The sequence below is a fragment of the Vicugna pacos genome, chromosome 3 (genome assembly GCF_048564905.1).
Source record: "Vicugna pacos chromosome 3, VicPac4, whole genome shotgun sequence".
Lineage (NCBI taxonomy): Eukaryota > Metazoa > Chordata > Mammalia > Artiodactyla > Camelidae > Vicugna > Vicugna pacos.
This window is the reverse complement of record NC_132989.1, coordinates 26,964,322-26,982,095: the sequence shown is the minus strand read 5'-3', so window position 1 is coordinate 26,982,095 and position 17,774 is coordinate 26,964,322. Positions and strand designations below refer to the sequence as shown.

Below are 17,774 nucleotides of genomic sequence, written 5' to 3'. Positions count from 1 at the left end.
TGCTTTTTGATCATTTGTATGTCTTCCTTGGAGAATTGCTTGTTTAGGTCTTCTGCCCATTTTTGGATTGGGTTGTTTATTTTTTTCTTATTGAGTCGTATGAGCTGCTTATATATTTTGGAGATCAAGCCTTTGTCGGTTTCACTTGCAAAAATTTTCTCCCATTCCGTAGGTTTTCTTCTTGTTTTATTTCTGGTTTCCTTTGCTGTGCAGAAGCTTGTAAGTTTCATTAGGTCCCATTTGTTTATTCTTGCTTTTATTTCTTCTAGGAGAAAATTTTTGAAATGTATGTCAGATAATGTTTTGCCTATGTTTTCCTCTAGGAGGTTTATTGTATCTTGTCTTATGTTTAAGTCTTTAATCCATTTTGAGTTGATTTTTGTATATGGTGTAAGGGTGTGTTCTAGCTTCACTGTTTTACATGCTGCTGTCCAGTTTACTTTTTTTTTAATTGAAGTACAGTGAATTATAATGTGTCAATTTCTGGTGTATAGCACAATGTCCCCGTCATGCATATATATACATATATTCGTTTTCATATTCTTTTTCATTAAAGGTTCACATTTACTTTTAATCACTAGGGTAAATATTCTATGCTGACTTTTGTAGATGTTTTATTTATGCCATATTAGTGTCATCCTGAAAATGTTTTGAATGCCATTTTTATTCTCCACATTTGAAACATGGGGTTTATCACTCCCTTTTTATGATTTCTTCTCTGCCCTATGTTTGTTTTTCTGTGTTTTTTAAACTAAAATTTAAAAAATTAAAACCAGATCTGTCTCTGTAGATCTTGAGTCTCAAAGTAAATGCTTCATTCATTGCACGTGTAAAAATACATTCATTAGCTTAGACATTTTTATCAGGTCACTTTGTAATAGAACAGAATGTTCTGAATTTCTGAAGGAAAACCAGAGAGATTTTTTTATGTGTCTTGTCATTAAGTTTTCTTAATGTTTAAGTAAATAAAGGCCTATTTGCTATATATGTATATAAACACAGAAATTATTTAGGACTTTTAAAGAATTTTTTTAAAGGTATTACCATGAAATTCCTAATATGCACATGTCATTCATGTGCGTTTTATGCCTAACACATAGTGTGATGGCATTAGTAGTGAGAAGTGAGGATATTAGTATGAATGAAATGCATACAATTTTTTGCCCCCTTTGGAAGAAAAAACAATACAAATTGCAAAACATTTAGCTCATTCTTCCTTTCCAGAGTTACTGCAACTGCAACATGCTACTGAATCTGTACTGTGACCAAATGACAAAAAGTACTGATCTGTTCACTTGTAAAATGGAGATTATAGTATTTCTGCTCTTCTAAGATTGATCTTCATAAAGGGGCAGTCAGGCTAATTTGCAGAACCTATCACTTAATGGGTTGATATCTGTTTATTCCTGTTCTGAATAGTGAGAAGGAAGCTCTGAGACATTCTGAGTGCTGCCACCTCTTCAGAGCCACCTGTAGTTCCTCAGGTCTTCAGGTCTAGTTAGGGGAGAAGGGGAGGCAGGAGGTTGAAGGAGGGGATGATGTGTTCTGCCTACTGGTCTTAGCCTGAGACAATTTTCTTAGTTCAGCAATCAGAGCAGTTCACCGTTGCTTGGCTTTTTGTTAGAGCACAAAGGCCAGGTAATTGTGGTTTATGAACAAAATACATGGAGCACCTGTTGTTCTTAATACTCTATTTTTGACTTATCACATACTTCTATTCCTTTAAAGTAGGTTAAAAAATGAAAGGAGAAATCTGAAAGCACTATCATTAAAACATGGCTACAATTTCTATTTTGACAGTCATCCATTTCTTCAGTTTTGTGCTAATAACATAATTTTAAAATTTCTTAAAGACTCACTTGCTTTTAATATGGTAATTATTGCTGAAATTAGGAAGGCATCATAATGGTTTCTACTTCCAGGTAATCAGGAAATATGAAAACAGACTTTTTTTAATATGGCAAAATGCTTCGTCGAGGCCTTTAACGTGACATCAGTTACTTTTTTCTTTTGTTTTTCTGCAAGTAACACAAAATACCAACCCAGATGCCTTAAATCATAAGAAATATTTACTATTTAACAAAACATGAAATCCTATGGCGAAATGATTCCAGGATTGCTGCATTCAGTGGCTCATTGTCACCTATTGTAGTTTGTATGCTGCTGTCCTGAACATACTTTGTTGCTAAGCTAGCTTTCTTTCCGACAGCAAAAAGGCCTTCTGTAGTTTCAATCTTTACTTCCAGATCTGACAACTTCCAGAGGAAGCAGACTGTTTTCCATGTCTTTGTGTCTTTTTTCCCCTTACTTTTATTACCAAAATTTTCAAACAGAAAATTTGACAAACTGTGTAGTGAACACCCTTGAATATCTAATACTAGATTCTACAGTTAACATTTTGTTGTATTTATCTATCACATATTTAGTTATCTGCTTGTTCTTTTATCTACTCATCAATCTTTTTTCGTTTTTTGATGTTTCAAAGTTGAAGCATCAGTGCATTTCACTTCAATATGCATGTTATTTTTAAAAGTTTTTAAATAAAAAATGAAATGTACAGATTTCAAGTACCATTTGACGAGTTTTGACAAATGCCTTTAAGCTGTGGAACCCAAACCTCTATTATGATATAACCTCAGAAAATTCCCTCAGTTATTCCCTGTCCCAGAGACAACTGATTTTTATGTTTTTCCCCCAACGTATGTTAATTTTACCTGTTTTAAAATTTCAAATAAATGTCATCTTACATTATGAACTGTTTTGTGTCAGGTATCTTTCACTTAGCATGTATTTTTGAGATTCATCCATATTGTTGCATGTATCAGTTCTTCCCTTTTATTGCTGAGTAATATTCCATTGCATAAACATACTATTCTTTGTTTAGTCATTTCTGTTGGACATGGGCTGTTTCCAGGTTTTTGGCTGCTTTAACTATCCCACAAGATAAACCGTAATCAAGTTACAGAATGTTCCCTTACCCCTCAAAAGACCTTGTCCTGTCCTTATACAAAGTAATTGTAAATCTCTCCTCTGTCCATAACCCTTCTTGCAGCCACTGATGTACTCTGTACATTATGCAGCTTTTTGCAGTTGTTTTGTTTTGTTTTGTTTTCAATTCAGCTTGCTGGCTTTGAGATCTTTTCAGGTTGTTGCATTATTCATTTGTTTCGCTAGTCTAGTAGTAGTTTTTGTATGGCTGTACCACGTCTGTTGAAGGACATTTGACTTGTTTCCAATTTTAGACAGTTATGAATAGAGCTGCTATTAAATACACAAGTACACATTTTTGTGTGAACATCTAATTTCTCTCAGGTAGGTAACCAGAAACAAGGTTGCTAGGTCATGTGGTAAGTGTATCTAGGCATGATTTTCTTTTTATTCATTCTACTTGGGTTCACTGTGCTTCTAGAATCTGTAAATTTATGTCATGCATCTAATTGGGGAAATTCTTGACTATTATTTCTTGTGTTTTTTTTTTTTCCCCTGCCCTATTTTCTCCTCTTTTTTGGGAACTCTGATTATGTATTTGTTCAACCTTTTGATACTGTCCCACATATTACTGATGGTTTGTTCAGTCTTTGTTTTCAGTCTTTTTTCTCTCTGTAATTAAGATTGGCTAATTTCTTTGACTCTGGCTTCAAGTTGACTCTGGTTTTTGACCATCTCTTACCTGCTGTTAATAAGCCCATTCAGTGAATTTTTTAACTTGGTTATTATACTTTTTTAGTTCTGGAATTTCCAATTAACTTTCTTTTATATTTTCTTGATTCTCTTAATTGTATTTCCTAGCCCTGCAGTTAAATTTTTTTTCCTTGATCACAGTTACTATAGTTGCTTTAAAATTTTTGGCTATTGATTATAACAGCTTGCTCATCTCAAGTCAGTTTCTATTGATTATGTTTTCTTTTGATTTTGTTTTACATTTTTTGTTTCTTTGTATGTCTAGTAATGTTGGTTTGTATACTGGCCCTTGTGAATGACATCTTGTGGAGTCTAAATTCTCTTATGTTTTTCTTGAGAGGTTTTTTTTTTTTTCCCCTAATAGGGCATTAACTTGGCTGCAATGGTCAACATCTGAAATCTCTCTTAATTTCTTCTAGTCAGAGCTGGGCTTTTGGATTCTGCCCCATGCATATATAGTTTTGGGATCAGGTATTTGGAGAGTGTTTTTATATACAATTGAGCATGCCTGCTCTGTTGTTCTTTTTGAAATTTGTATCTTCTTTTCTGGTCCCAAATTTATCCTGAACTCTTTCTTCTGTTTCTTCTTGTCTCGAAGACTGTTTCTATTCATGTCTTGACTCCCCTACCTTGACTGCTTAGGGCCTGCCCCCAAATAGAAAGTTTAAAATAAATAAATAAAATCCTATTAAACTGAACCAGTGCCATTGCATTCTTCCAGGTGTCAACACCCTTCCAGTTTCTGTTTGCTTTTAGTTATTCTCTGGTGCCTTCAGGTAGTTGTACTTTATATTTTGTCCAGAATTCATAGTTGTTATCTGCAGGAGGGTTGTTCCAGTAAGATGTTTCTCCTACATTGATCGAAACATGTGGTTTTTGTGTAAGTAAGGAAAAATTTTCCTATAATCCCCTATCTGTACTTTTTTTCAATCTCTTTGATCAGAATTGCTTCACATGCTTATGCCTAAATCATTCATAGTCAAGAGGAATGAATAATGGTTCTTAAAGTATTGTCCTGGGACACCTGAGGTCTCTGAGGTTGTTCAGGGTGTTCATGAGGTCAAAAGTATTTCCAGTAACCCCACCCAGTTTTTCTCCTTTTTCGCTTTCATTCTATTATTAGTGTATAGGTAGTGTAGTTTTCTAGAGGCTGCACGTTGTGTTATATTGCAGCAGATTGAATGCAGAAAGTATGAGACCACCTATCTTCTATTAAGCCATGTAAGAGATTTATAAAAACGTAAAGCATCTTAATTATTTTTATTGTTTTGGAAAAGTTACTTTCACAAAAATATGTTTTTTATTTGAGCATGTAATTGCTTTATTGTTGTGTTTCTGAGTTAATTAGTATTTTAATTTTTCCTAAGTTCTAGTTTCTAATACATTAAATACTAATAGAGATGACCTGTATAAACTAAAGGCCTCTGGGTCTGGTCCTTACTCATTTTAAGAGTGCAAACTAACAAAGTTTGACAAGGGCTGGTTTACACTAATCATGATTCACCTCCTGAGACTGAGAATTAGGCTAATCTCTGGTTTGAGGAGTTGGGTGGCTAACAAAATTGGTGTTATGTTGAGAAGGAAGAGGATTAATTGTTGCTTGGCAGGCATCCTGTGTACTTCAGTTAGCTTATTGTATACAGTTCTGAGGAATGCAATATGTGTAGTTGAGTTGGTAGTCAGGTTACCTCAGTCTAAACTAAAAGTTTTGGTGTTTTAAAATTATATACTTATTGTAAATTATTGATTTCATTAATTTTTCTAAACAGATTTTTGTGTAGAGTTTTGGATCCTAATTTCTTTGATGTAAGATCCAAATACTTTTTTAAATTCAATGTTTGAAGAGTTTATTTAAAATTTTAGGTAATAATATGAATTGATATTGATATTTAGATGCTGATATTCTGTATATGTTAAATTCAGATTTTATATGAAGTGTTAGAATATCACTTGCTGCAAAAATGAACTTCAGGGTTTGAGAATTTATCTCATCCCCTTCTGTAATTACTAGAGATTCCTGGATACCCCATCAGAAAATGTATTTGTGGCCTGGGCATTTTGTAATAGAACATTTTGGTATTTTATGCTCTACTTTGTCACTGATTCTGAGGCTCTTTGGGTAACATATTTAAGAGTGGTCCAGTTGGATACTTTTTACAGTCCAGTGTACTACAAACTTTAATGTGCATATGTAATCACCTAAGACTCTTGTTACAGTGTAGAATGTGATTCAGTAGTTTGGAGTAGGATCTGTGATTCTGCATTTCTAACAAGCTCTCATGTGAAGCTATTCCTAGTCCTTGAACAAAACTGAGTAGCAAGGCTCTACATAACCTGTAGAAGGAAAAAGATCTGAATCCTGTCAATATAGGCTGAATGTACCTACTTTTCTACCTTTGCCCCTACAACGGATGTAGGTTAGTGATTCTGAGATTGGGCTTCTGCAGTTATAAGCCTTATATACAGGAAAGGGGGCAAAACAAGGGCAGATCTGGAATTCCTAAATAGTATTAACTTTGCATCTTGCCATTAAATTTCCTTAGTTGTATATTTTATATATTGTAGTTGTTGGACATGTGGTGAGTATAAGTTGGATTTGTTTTTTTACCTGTGTTTAGCTTATTTCTCTAAGTGTCAGAGGAAATGGAAAATTTAATTTGAACCTGTGGTTTTATAACTCTTTAATTTACTTGCAGGTATTGATCAATATGACAGAGATAGCATCATAAATGACTTCAAGAATGGGACCTGCAAACTTCTTGTGGCTACGTCTGTTGCTGCCCGAGGTCTAGATGTGAAACATCTTATTCTTGTAGTAAATTACAGCTGCCCCAATCATTATGAGGATTACGTGCACAGAGCAGGACGGACTGGAAGAGCAGGCAACAAAGTAAAAAGAATTATTTTTAAAGTTGATTTCTTTTATATTAAAATATAGATGTTTCTTCAGGATTTTAAAGGATAATAGGAGTAATAGGGATATTTTGAAAATCATTAGAGTATGGGAAATAGTTGATGTTAATTATTTATATACATAATACTTACCTAAGTGTTACAAAAATTATTGGATACCTAGCTTTTAGACAGGTAGGCAGGTAGTGTTAATAATTTGTCTCCCCAAAAGGTTTTTCCTCCTCACTAAGAATTTCCATGTAAACATATACATATATGTATATAGTTTAGGATCTTTCATTACTTTTTAAAAAAATGGGGACCATGAAGTACACTCATGTCCACACCTATCACCACTGTTCTCCCTCTCCACATACATGTGTATTATTTGCCCTTCTAACTCACCTGTATTCTGTTAAGTATATAGTTCTAACTCATTCTTTTTGATGGCAGCAGAAATGTCCTTTTGTTGGAAACATTGGTGGTGTTATATTTAATATTTCAACCATGGACATTTCTGCATATTGAAGCAGTAGTAATAGTAATAGGTTATATTTATGGAGTATTTATTAAGTGTCAGCCACTGTTCTAAGTGCTTTACATATGTCATCTCATTATATTCTCATAACTTCCTCTTTAAGGTAGACAATATTACCCCTTTTAATAGACAAAAAAAGTTGAGGCATGTAGACATTGTTACTTGCCAGATTTGCATAGCTAATAAGTAGTGATGGCATTTGTTCTTTTAACCTGAGTTGCTCTGTGAATTTGGGAAACTTTTTGTGTAAAGGGCCAGGTGGTAAAAACTGTAGCATTTTTGGGTCACACACAGTCTCTGTTACTTACTCTGTGTGTGTGCCTAAAAAATGTAATACCAGTTTTAGCTCATGGGTCATACAATGCAGGCCATAGTTCCAGTCTGGTAACTACATACTTCTAAAATAAAATATTAAACTGTGTTTTAAAATTTTAACAGTTCACTGGTAGGAGCAGAGTATTCTGTGAAGATGGTGATCTGATTGTAATTTGCTGTTCCTCTGCTTACAACTCCAGTCTTTGCCTCGCCTGAACCAAAGAACTGCTAGGGACATGTGACTCCTTAGGCTTTAGAGAGTCCCAGGGTTGTGATGTATTTGACCTCATTTTTGTACATATAAAAACACATCATATATACATACACATATTCTTTTTCTTTTATTGATCTTCAAAAAATATGGGAAGCTATATCCTAGGAAGTTAATACAGGTTAGCTGGGGTGGAGAGGTGCAGTAGGTAGTGGGGGAAGGGAATGCAAGGAAAAAGGGGAAAATAAAATACTATCTTAAAATTAATATACATGACAGTGCAACTATGCATTTATGTAAAACACATAAATTTCTCTTCATGCATAAAGACATAAGACATTTTTTGGTTTTGCTTGTTTTTAGACATTAAACTTAGATATTTCACCTTGAACCTTTGAAGAATTTAGTAGGACTCTTTTATGATCTTTAAAATTCGTTAGTAATAGAGATGTCTTAGGGTATGTTAGGTGACTCAGATTTTTATCTTGTTTGTGATCCAAGGATTCATTTTATCGGTGTTTAATAGTTCCACTTTTCATCATTCACTAGGGTTACGCATATACTTTTATCACAGAAGATCAAGCTCGGTATGCTGGTGACATAATTAAAGCCCTTGAATTGTCAGGGACTACAGTGCCTCCTGATCTAGAGAAACTTTGGAGTGATTTCAAAGATCAACAGAAAGCTGTGAGTCTTTTAACTCCCCTTATTTTTATGCAAATCATTATTGCATATTTAGTACTTGTAAATCTTGATAGAATTATTTTCATTTATCTCTTTAGAGATGAAACAAAATCCTTTTGCTTCAACTTAGTATTTTGTGTAGTCTATGTAAGAGTTCTTATTTTTTCTCTCATGCTAGATGAAGTAATTTGTTACATTGTCATACACCACTTTGAAAAATATTTAATTGCCATAAATTCCTGAACATTTAAAGGTTTTCACTATGAAGTTAACTTTTTTGTTTTTCCTTGAAAGGAAGGGAAAATAATTAAAAAGAGTAGTGGGTTCTCTGGTAAGGGATTCAAATTTGATGAAACAGAACAAGCTTTGGCTAATGAAAGAAAGAAGTTACAAAAAGCTGCTCTTGGTCTGCAAGATTCAGATGATGAGGATGCTGCAGTTGATGTAAGTGTTATTCTAAGCTTTATTCTTACCAATCGAAGCAGTTGTTCCTTTTGTACTAGAGGTCTTGCCGTAGGCTTGCTGAGTTAGCAAATTACTGGAAACATTTTTGGTGTGTACCCTTCCCAGCTTTTTTCTATGTATATGATATGAACATATTCACATATGCTTGTATTTCTGTATTTTCATAAAAATGAGATTAAACTGCTTTATAACCTTTTTAAAATTATTTTTAAATGTTTATCTTTATTATAGTCAGCTTACAATGTTGTGTTAATTTCTGGGGTACAGCTGTAACCTTTATGACAGCATTTCTATGTTGAAATTTTCCCATTTTAATAAATTCACTCTTACCCTATTCTTGATGACTACATAATATTACATGGATGTTCCACTGTTTAATGACTCAAATCCCTTTAAAACAAATCAGAAATATTTGTTTTCTATATATTCATTGTTTGGAATATAGTTTACTTCATTGCTCATCCTTGAACATTTAACCTTGCACATTCATCAGATTAAGTCTTGAGGTTGAGTGTATAAATAAATGGAATTGCTAGGTGGAAGGGTGTATCTAATTTTTTTTGTTTTTTTAGGGGTAGGGTTTACTTATTTATTTATTTGTAGAGGAGGTACTGAGGATTGAACCCAGGACCTTGTGTATACTAAGCATGTGCTCTACCTCTTGAGCTATACCCTCCCCTAGAGTATATCTAGTTTTATCTTAAACATTGTCAAATTGTTTTCCTGCAAGGTGAATACCAAGTTGTGCTCAGCATAATGGTGTATAAGAGTGCCTGGCTCCCTGTATCTTTAACATTGTTGGTACTAATACTGTTTTTTAATCTTTTAAACTTAATTATTATAGAACACCCTTATTAATAATAATAATCAGCATTTATTGAGTGCTACAAAGTGCTGTGCCCTGTGCCAGGGACTCTGCAGGGATTATTTATTTATTCCTCACAATAGCCAGACCAGTGGATACACAAAATATTTTCATTTTATAATTGAGAAGACTGAGGCTTAGAAAGATAAAATAATCTTTGCAGATTTACATAACTTTTGTAGGAAAGAACTGGGTCATTACCCATTCTGCTCTTACTTGAAAGCCCATGTTCTTAACTTATGGCATTATTTGTGACCCAGTTAAAAGGGACCCTGAAGACTCAGCAAGTTAAGAGTTTCACGGAGTATCATTTGGAACCCTAACCCAGGAGCTTGAGCCTTTGGAAAGGATGTTTTCATTATAAAATAATTTGGGAAAATCTGCCTGGTGTATACCACCACTTGCAGTATTAGCCCTATCAAAGGATACGAAAAGTCATTAATAAGAGAAGCTTATTTAACTTTGTTTAACCCAGTAATCCTCCAGCATATGTGGTATTTGATCATAGAACTTTTTTTTTTATATACTCTCTATTAAACCTTAGTTCAGGACACAATTTTGAAATTAGGAATTCAGTATGATCTTGTCGTTTGAGGAAATGACTGCACTGTCTGGTCAGGACCAGAACCTGGGTCACCTGTTAACTCTAGGCCATTTCTTTCTAGTGTAACATACTGCCTTAAAATTTAATTAAGTCAATGTTTTAGTTAAATTGTTATGGTGTAACAAATTAATCTAAAACAAACATTATCTCATGTTTCCTGAGGGTTAGGAAATCAGGAGTACTTTAGCCAGTTAGTTCTTACTTAGGGTCTCATGAAGTTGCAGTCAAGCTGTCACATGCTGAAGCCTGAAGGCTTCACTGATACAGGACCATCTTCTTCCAAGATGGCTCGCTCACTTTGAAGTTGGCAGGATGTCTCTGTTCTTTACTCTGCCCTTGTATTACGTGGCAGCTGGCTCCCCTAGAGTGAGTGATCCAAGAGAGAGCAAAGAGAAGCCTAGAGGAAGCGTTAGTGCCTTTTATGAGTTGTCTCTGCAGTCACACACTGGCATTTCCATTTGATTTTATCTGTTAGAAGCAAGTCACTAAGTCCAGCTGACACTCAAGGAGAGGCTCCACCTCTTGAAGGGAAGAGTATTAAAGAATTTGTGGCTTTGCTTTTATTTCACTTTTTTATTAAAAATTAAAAAAAAAATTTTTTTTTGTGGGGCCCTGGTTTTCTGTTGACATCACAGTTAAACTCTAACTCCCATTTGTTTGTGTTTTTCTTTTCTTTTGTTTTTTGGGGGTAGGTGGGTGATTAGGTTTATTTATTTTTTTATTGGAGGTAATGTGGATTGAACCCAGGACTTCATGCATGCAGAAAGCATGCACTCTACCATTTGAGCTGTACCCTCCCCACCTTGTTTTTAAAACCACCTCAGTTTTTTATGTTACTTTGAACATTTTTTTAAAATCTCATAATGAAATATGCTGATTTCCCCCCGACTCTGGTTGTTACTATATACTATATAATTTTTATTAAAAATGTTAGAGCAATACTAAAGTGAATAAAGTCAAAAGTAAAATTACTCCTGTCAGCTACATCATATACATTCCCCATTCCTGATTTTATGCTTTTGTTTTGGATTTTAATGCTATGTATGCTATTTAATGTAAAAGAGTGTTACTCAGTTAAATGTTAGTTTAAAAGTATTGATAACTCAAAATCCTTATTAGACAATAAATAATTTAAAAAGAACCTAAGTTGTCAGTTTCCATTTCCATTAAAGGTCTTTCTGAATTACTCTAAATAATTTTAAACCCAAACAGACTTTTCTCTGCATCTGAAATTTGAAAGATTAGCCTCATCTCAGTAGATGAAGGGGTTTGCATCTCTTTAGTTGGTAGTAGTCATTTTGGGCAAAAGGCATCTTTGAAAGGAAATGCAAATAGCTTATGAGATAGATGTGGCTAACCTGAGGATTACAGAGTGGCAGTGGGACTCATGCGACTCCTGGAGAGCTGAGATTTTCAGCATTGCTCTTGCTATGATAGGGAAACCAAGCTTCATTTCTTTCCTTCCTTCGTTCAAAGGAATGAAACACTAAAGCCATTTTGTTCTGATTCTGTTACCTAGTTTTTTAGGTAAACTCAGTTAGATTTTTGGAGTTGGGAAGAATTTTAGGAGCTCTGCCTTAGGAACATTTTGTACCCTCCCCCCTGAGAACCAATGAGTGTATTTTTAGTTGTCCACTCGTCTTGAGTTATTGCCCGTACTCCAGCTTCTTTCATTGCAGTGTATGTAATTTGGCCTTGAGGCCTGGGCCCTGGAGTGACTCAGCTGCATCACGTTGGCTGTTTTTTCTTGACAGCACATGTTCTTAATTTACTGAGTTGGAATGTATTTTCTGTACCACTCAGGAGTCTGCTGTAGTGGTTCTTGTAGCATTATATCTCGGCTTATTTTCTTTTCCTTTCCCTTCCCTTCTTCCCCTTCCCTTCTTTTCCTTTCTTTTCTTTTCTTTTGCTGTAGGCAACTGATTTTTAAAAATGAAATGTGTCACCCTTAATAAATGGCTGATATATTTTCCTGTTGAACTGTGTGGTTGAATTAACATAAAGATAATTGTCTGATTTTAGTCTTTTGGTAGAGATACTTTTTATTAGTTTCTGTAGATATACCTAATTTGGTATTTTTAATTCAATTTTTACTAATCCTTTTTCTTCTTCTTTAGATTGATGAGCAAATTGAAAGCATGTTTAATTCAAAGAAGAGAGTGAAGGATATGGCTGCTCCTGGAACATCTAGTGTTCCTGCTCCAACTGCAGGAAATGCTGAGAAGTTAGAAATTGCAAAGAGATTGGCTCTTAGAATCAATGCTCAGAAGAATTTGGGCATTGAATCTCAGGTATTAAGTAATTTGTTCCGAGTCTTAGTACTTTTTGTAAGTTCTTTGATTTAAATGGTTTTCAAAAATTATGTCAGCAGAAGTGAACAAGAAGTTTTTTAAAATATTGAGTTAGTAGGGATTTAACATTACTCTGAATACAGAATTCTTTATCATTGTATTTGGATAATTTCTGTAGTTTGGTTAACACAGGTCTTAATGCCTTTTCTAGAAGGCATAAACTGTTAAGCATGTTAGCCGTGTATAATTTTGTAAAGTAGCATTCTGATTGACTTTACCAAAATCTGAAAGAAATAACTTTTTCTTTCTTGTTCTTTTTTATTGAGTGGGTTATTGGGCACACAAACAGTTGCTTGGACAGACAAGCACCCAGTTATGTGACTCAAACTAACATGGGTTTAGACAGTGGAAAAATGTGTTAAATATTTCACATGCCATCTTTCTCTTGGGAGCTTTTTGGTTAACAATTTTTACCTAAGGATAAATTTCATAGCATTCCCCAAGACAGGTTTGTTAATTTTTACAGTATTTTGAAGACTTTGAGAGTTTAGGGACCTGCATGGCCCTGTGTGGTGGTCTGTATAGACTGAGATGTGTAGCACCCAAGTGGGATGACCAAGCTAGAGGCTAGTGGACTGACTCAGTGAGGCAGCCACACTCAAGGATCTGAGCCTCCAGTCTCTGTGTCTGTTCTGGTTAGTTACTGTGAAGTATTTACTGTACTCAAGCCTGTGCATCTTTGAAAACAGGGATGCAGCACCTAACCTAATATTCTCTGGGATTATTACTGGTAATAACTCATTGTTGGTGAAATCAAATGGCTGTAACTTTCACTGTTGCTGGAAAAACTTGAGGTGTGAGTCATGTATTACCCCTAGAAGGATTATCTCCATGTTAGATACACAGTAAAATGAAGTTCAAAAAAAAAAGTTTTGAGTAAGTCATTTACTATGATTTATTGCATGTTGTGAGGGGAGGAACTTAGTGGACAAAGATTCTAATTCAGAGGAAACTCCTAGGAGCCACAAAGTGTGTAAATGATTTTAGAAATATTGTATTATATTTGATATCAAAAGTTATCTAATTATGATTTAGTAGAATTTTTAATATAGAGTTGAATGTTCTTTAGTTTTCTTATCAAAGTAAGGGAGATATATTAAACTGTCAGTTATAAATATATAAATTGCACATATGGGTAGGACTCTGCATAGAAAAGTGCTTTTAGATAGTGGCTTTCCAGAAGATAATTTGTTGTGGGGTCCCTGGTCTTGTCTCTGCCCTTATTTGAGATTTGACTGTGGGTCTTCTTTAACTGCAGGATGTGATGCAACAGGCCACCAATGCAATTCTCAGAGGTGGCACCATCCTGGCTCCCACTGTATCTGCAAAAACCATTGCAGAGCAACTTGCTGAAAAGATCAATGCTAAGCTCAATTATGTGCCTTTGGAGAAACAAGAAGAAGAGAGACAGGATGGTGGACAGAATGAATCTTTTAAGAGATATGAGGAAGAATTAGAGATCAATGATTTCCCACAGGCAAGTAACAGATTTAAACTTTTTTTTTATTGTGGAGAAGCTCCTGCTTTTTAGGAGTGAAAATAACTTATTTAAAACCTACAAACATTTTAGTAGCTACTTTACTTTTTATCTAGATGGTGATACAACACTAGAAATTCCATTTTTATTAATATGTTTTAGGTACATTAGAGTCTAAATGAATTATGATGAAAGTATTTTATAATCTTAACATTGACCATAATATAATTTAGCTAACCTATTCTTTGTCATTCAGTACACTAGTTTTTTGTTTTGTTTTGTTTTGTTTTTTATCCTGTTGTGAAGTGATTTTTTCCCCCCACTTTTTCTTTCATAGACTGCTAGGTGGAAGGTTACTTCCAAGGAAGCTCTGCAGAGAATCAGTGAATATTCTGAAGCTGCAATTACAATCAGAGGAACATATTTCCCACCTGGCAAAGAACCCAAGGAAGGAGAGAGGAAAATTTACCTGGCAATTGAAAGTATGTACTGTTGGTTGTGTTTCAGTCTTGGGTTAGATCAAAGTTGATACAGGTATAAGAGACACAGAGAGAATGTGAGGTCAGTCCTAGAGAGGACTGAAAATAAGAAACACCTGTAAGAAAAAAAGTTTCAGTATCATTTGTAGTCTTTATTTAGAAGTTTAATACATACAGAGGTGAAGATTTGTGTTGGGGAGTCTTTCAGTTTTGACAGTTCAGTCACGTTTGAAAGTCACTCTGCAGTGACTTTGTCACCTGCTATATTCCCAGTGCCTAACATGATAGACACTTGAAGAATTTTCTGAATAATGCATCTGATGCAGCCCTACAGCCACTTGTCTTCAGCACACACATTTTTGGCAGGCGTATCCATGTGATCTGTCTAAAGCTGTGCTGTCCAATAAGAACTCTGATGGCTGTGAGCACTTGAAATTATGGCCAATGTGACCAAGAATTTGTAAATCAATTTAATTTTTATTAATTTAAATTTAAATAGCCACATGGCTGATGGCTATTGTATTGGATAGCACAGCTATAAAGTTTGTTGTTAGAAAGATCCATGGAAGCGTATTGTAAATTGAACGTATACTGTAAATAAGGTTTGTTGCTAGTTAGTTTTTTCTTGTTATATTTTGACATTCCTTTGATTTTTGTGAAGACTATAGTTTTAGGTAAATTCCTTACTGAAATAAACATAAACTAAAAATCATTTAAATATATATGAGGACTTATTTTTAGGGTTTGATTCTTTGCTGGCCAAAACAAAGAGAATTTCACAGATGTGAAAGTCAGTACTGTGCCTGTGTAGTTACTTTCCTTGTATTTGGTGACCTCAGATTGTTTTTGTGTGGCTTCTAAGCATAAAGACTACAAGAAGAGAAAGCATGTGCAGTGTGTACCCTGTCTATCCCTAAGTAAAAATTGTTTCCTAAACAAAAGTGCTTGATGAGATCAGAATAAATTAAAACACAGAGAAGTTTTGTTACGAATATTGAGCTGGGTTGTTTTGTGTTTTCATTTTTTTCCTTCAATAATTGTTTGCCTGGTTGCTGTAAACTTTAGATTAGTTTCCAGAGTTATGATAAAGTTGATTTTAACAGTTTTTGCAAGTGTATTCACACCTTTTGTGGAGGGGCAGGCTTTTGGAGTTCCCTCCTGTGCCATTTTCACTGATGGCACTGTTAATATTGGACTTTTTATAATTAATAATGATGAATAGTGGCAAAGGTAAAACTCACATGCAGCCTTTATATTTTGCATGTTATTAACATTCTACTATTACTGTACAGTAAGATTCATACAGTATTTTAAATGGGGTACAAAAAAATGTAGATCCAGAACTAGGCAAATTGCATTTTTTTTCTTTGTGATTGTGACTTTTGAGAAACTGATGCATATCTATTTCTAATCAGGTTTCTAAATGGCACCCTTTTATATATCTTAAAGATTTTTAGTCTGCCAGTGATTCAGTATATTTCTAAATTATTTGACACTTCCTTCTTGCATAGTAAAATGGCGGGTTGCTGGTATATAGATGTTCAAGGAGAGAAAATTACACTGACATCTTTCTACACTTGGAACTGGACAAGTCTCTCTTACTACTGTGTACATTAGGCCATACAGGATGTTATTCATTGGAACCTGATGATAAAAACCTTTGATAAACATGGAGAGTCATCCTTCTGTTCTCAGCTTGAATATCATTTAAGCAAAGCCAGTATTTTAAATACCTACCTTTTAAAGAAGGTAAATCAAAGAGATGATTGTTTGCTTTGAGAAAGGATCCTCTTTGTAATTTATTAAAGATAATTATGCTTGTTTAGTATAGTATGATTAATATATCCAGGTTTTATTTACATATAACTTTACCGGAACACATCTCCTGTACTGCCAAGTGAAGTGAAATGAATAGCCCACAGCTTCTGCTGACTTTGCCATCCACCTGGAAAGATTCTGGTCACTTCTCTCTACTGTCAACTTGTACTTAGGAAATAAGATCTAATTTTTATAATCTAAGCAAGTGTTTTTTTCCCCTGGTAAGAAAGATGACCTTGTAATTCTAGAGACAAAAATACTAAATAAGAGCTGGAGATTGGTAATTAAAATAACCTAAAGCTTTGAGAATTTTCATAGATGATTAGATTTTAAAGGATGTTTTAGTTTTTGAAACTCCAACCAAATCAACTGAACACTAATAGGATGAAAACAGGTGTTAGAAGGAGCCTAGTGTCATCTGTTTTTAGTTCTGTAATTGGAGGGACCCTACTGCCTGGCTCCTTGGAGGCTCTGTGTGGCTCAGCAGCTCCAGGCCTCCCACCAGGCAGCAGGACGGAGAACAGGAAGGACGTACGTGCCTAGCCAGCCTGTATAATTTATAGCCTGTTTTGTGACCCTCTCTTTTTACTAGTGGAGAATCCCTTAAAAGCAGCCAGAGTTGTTTTAGGACCAATGAAAGGAAATGCCTCTTTTTCTTGACAGCTTATAAACATATGCAACTTATTACCTAGAGAAGCTATATAAGTCAAAAATTTAAACTGGTGCAAATGGTCCTAGCTAAAGCATGAAAATTGCTCTTCTACTTGGATCTAGGTGAAAGTATCATTTTCCTTCTTTTTAAGTAGCTCAAAGTATCAGCAATCTTCACACCAGCTCATGCTAAGTAGCCTATTTTCCTCCTGCATTTAAAATTTTTTTTTTTTGTCATTTTCATTCTGGCTTGGCTCTTGATTATACTCTGGCCTTCACATTCATCCACCTCTCTTCTTTCCATCACCTACAGCTTTAAAATGTATGGTCAGTGACGGTGGAGGTGTAGGACTTAGATATGTTGCTATGACTTCACAGCCATACTCATGGCCCTTTCCTTCCTGTTTCTTCTTCTTCCCTCTCCTCGTCTCTTTCTCTTCCCCTTCCTCCCCATCCTCATCCCTTTTCTTTTTCTCCTCCTCCCCTTCTCCCTCTCCCTCCCCACTTTCCCTTCCTCCTTTCATCTCTTCTGTATGGGGTTGAAAAAGTTATTCATATCCAATAAAGGGGGAAATTTTCCCATTTCTTATAAGTTGTCTTCCTTATTTGATTTTCTTATATAGAATGATTGAAAAAATATTTCTCTACATTGCAGCTCCAGTTCTTTTCTTACTCTTTGGCATGTCATTCCAGTTCTTAATCTCTAGTCTACCTTGGTCCAGCTCTTTTCCTTTTGTCAGTGT

General features: G+C 34.7%; 1 protein-coding gene across 2 annotated transcripts in view; it reads left to right on the top strand.

Moving 5' to 3' along the window:
• Positions 1-17,774, top strand: part of DDX46 (DEAD-box helicase 46) — a 52,107-nt gene that overhangs the window by 30,598 nt on the left and 3,735 nt on the right. The window contains exons 16-21 of one of the 2 annotated variants that reach the window (XM_006212798.3): positions 6,378-6,571; positions 8,187-8,324; positions 8,616-8,765; positions 12,373-12,546; positions 13,865-14,083; positions 14,421-14,565. In XM_006212798.3, the coding sequence (XP_006212860.1) occupies positions 6,378-6,571; positions 8,187-8,324; positions 8,616-8,765; positions 12,373-12,546; positions 13,865-14,083; positions 14,421-14,565 (1,020 nt within the window). Of the gene's footprint in view, positions 1-6,377; positions 6,572-8,186; positions 8,325-8,615; positions 8,766-12,372; positions 12,550-13,864; positions 14,084-14,420; positions 14,566-17,774 lie in introns of both variants that reach the window. The other variant, XM_031673046.2, reaches the window with a different exon arrangement.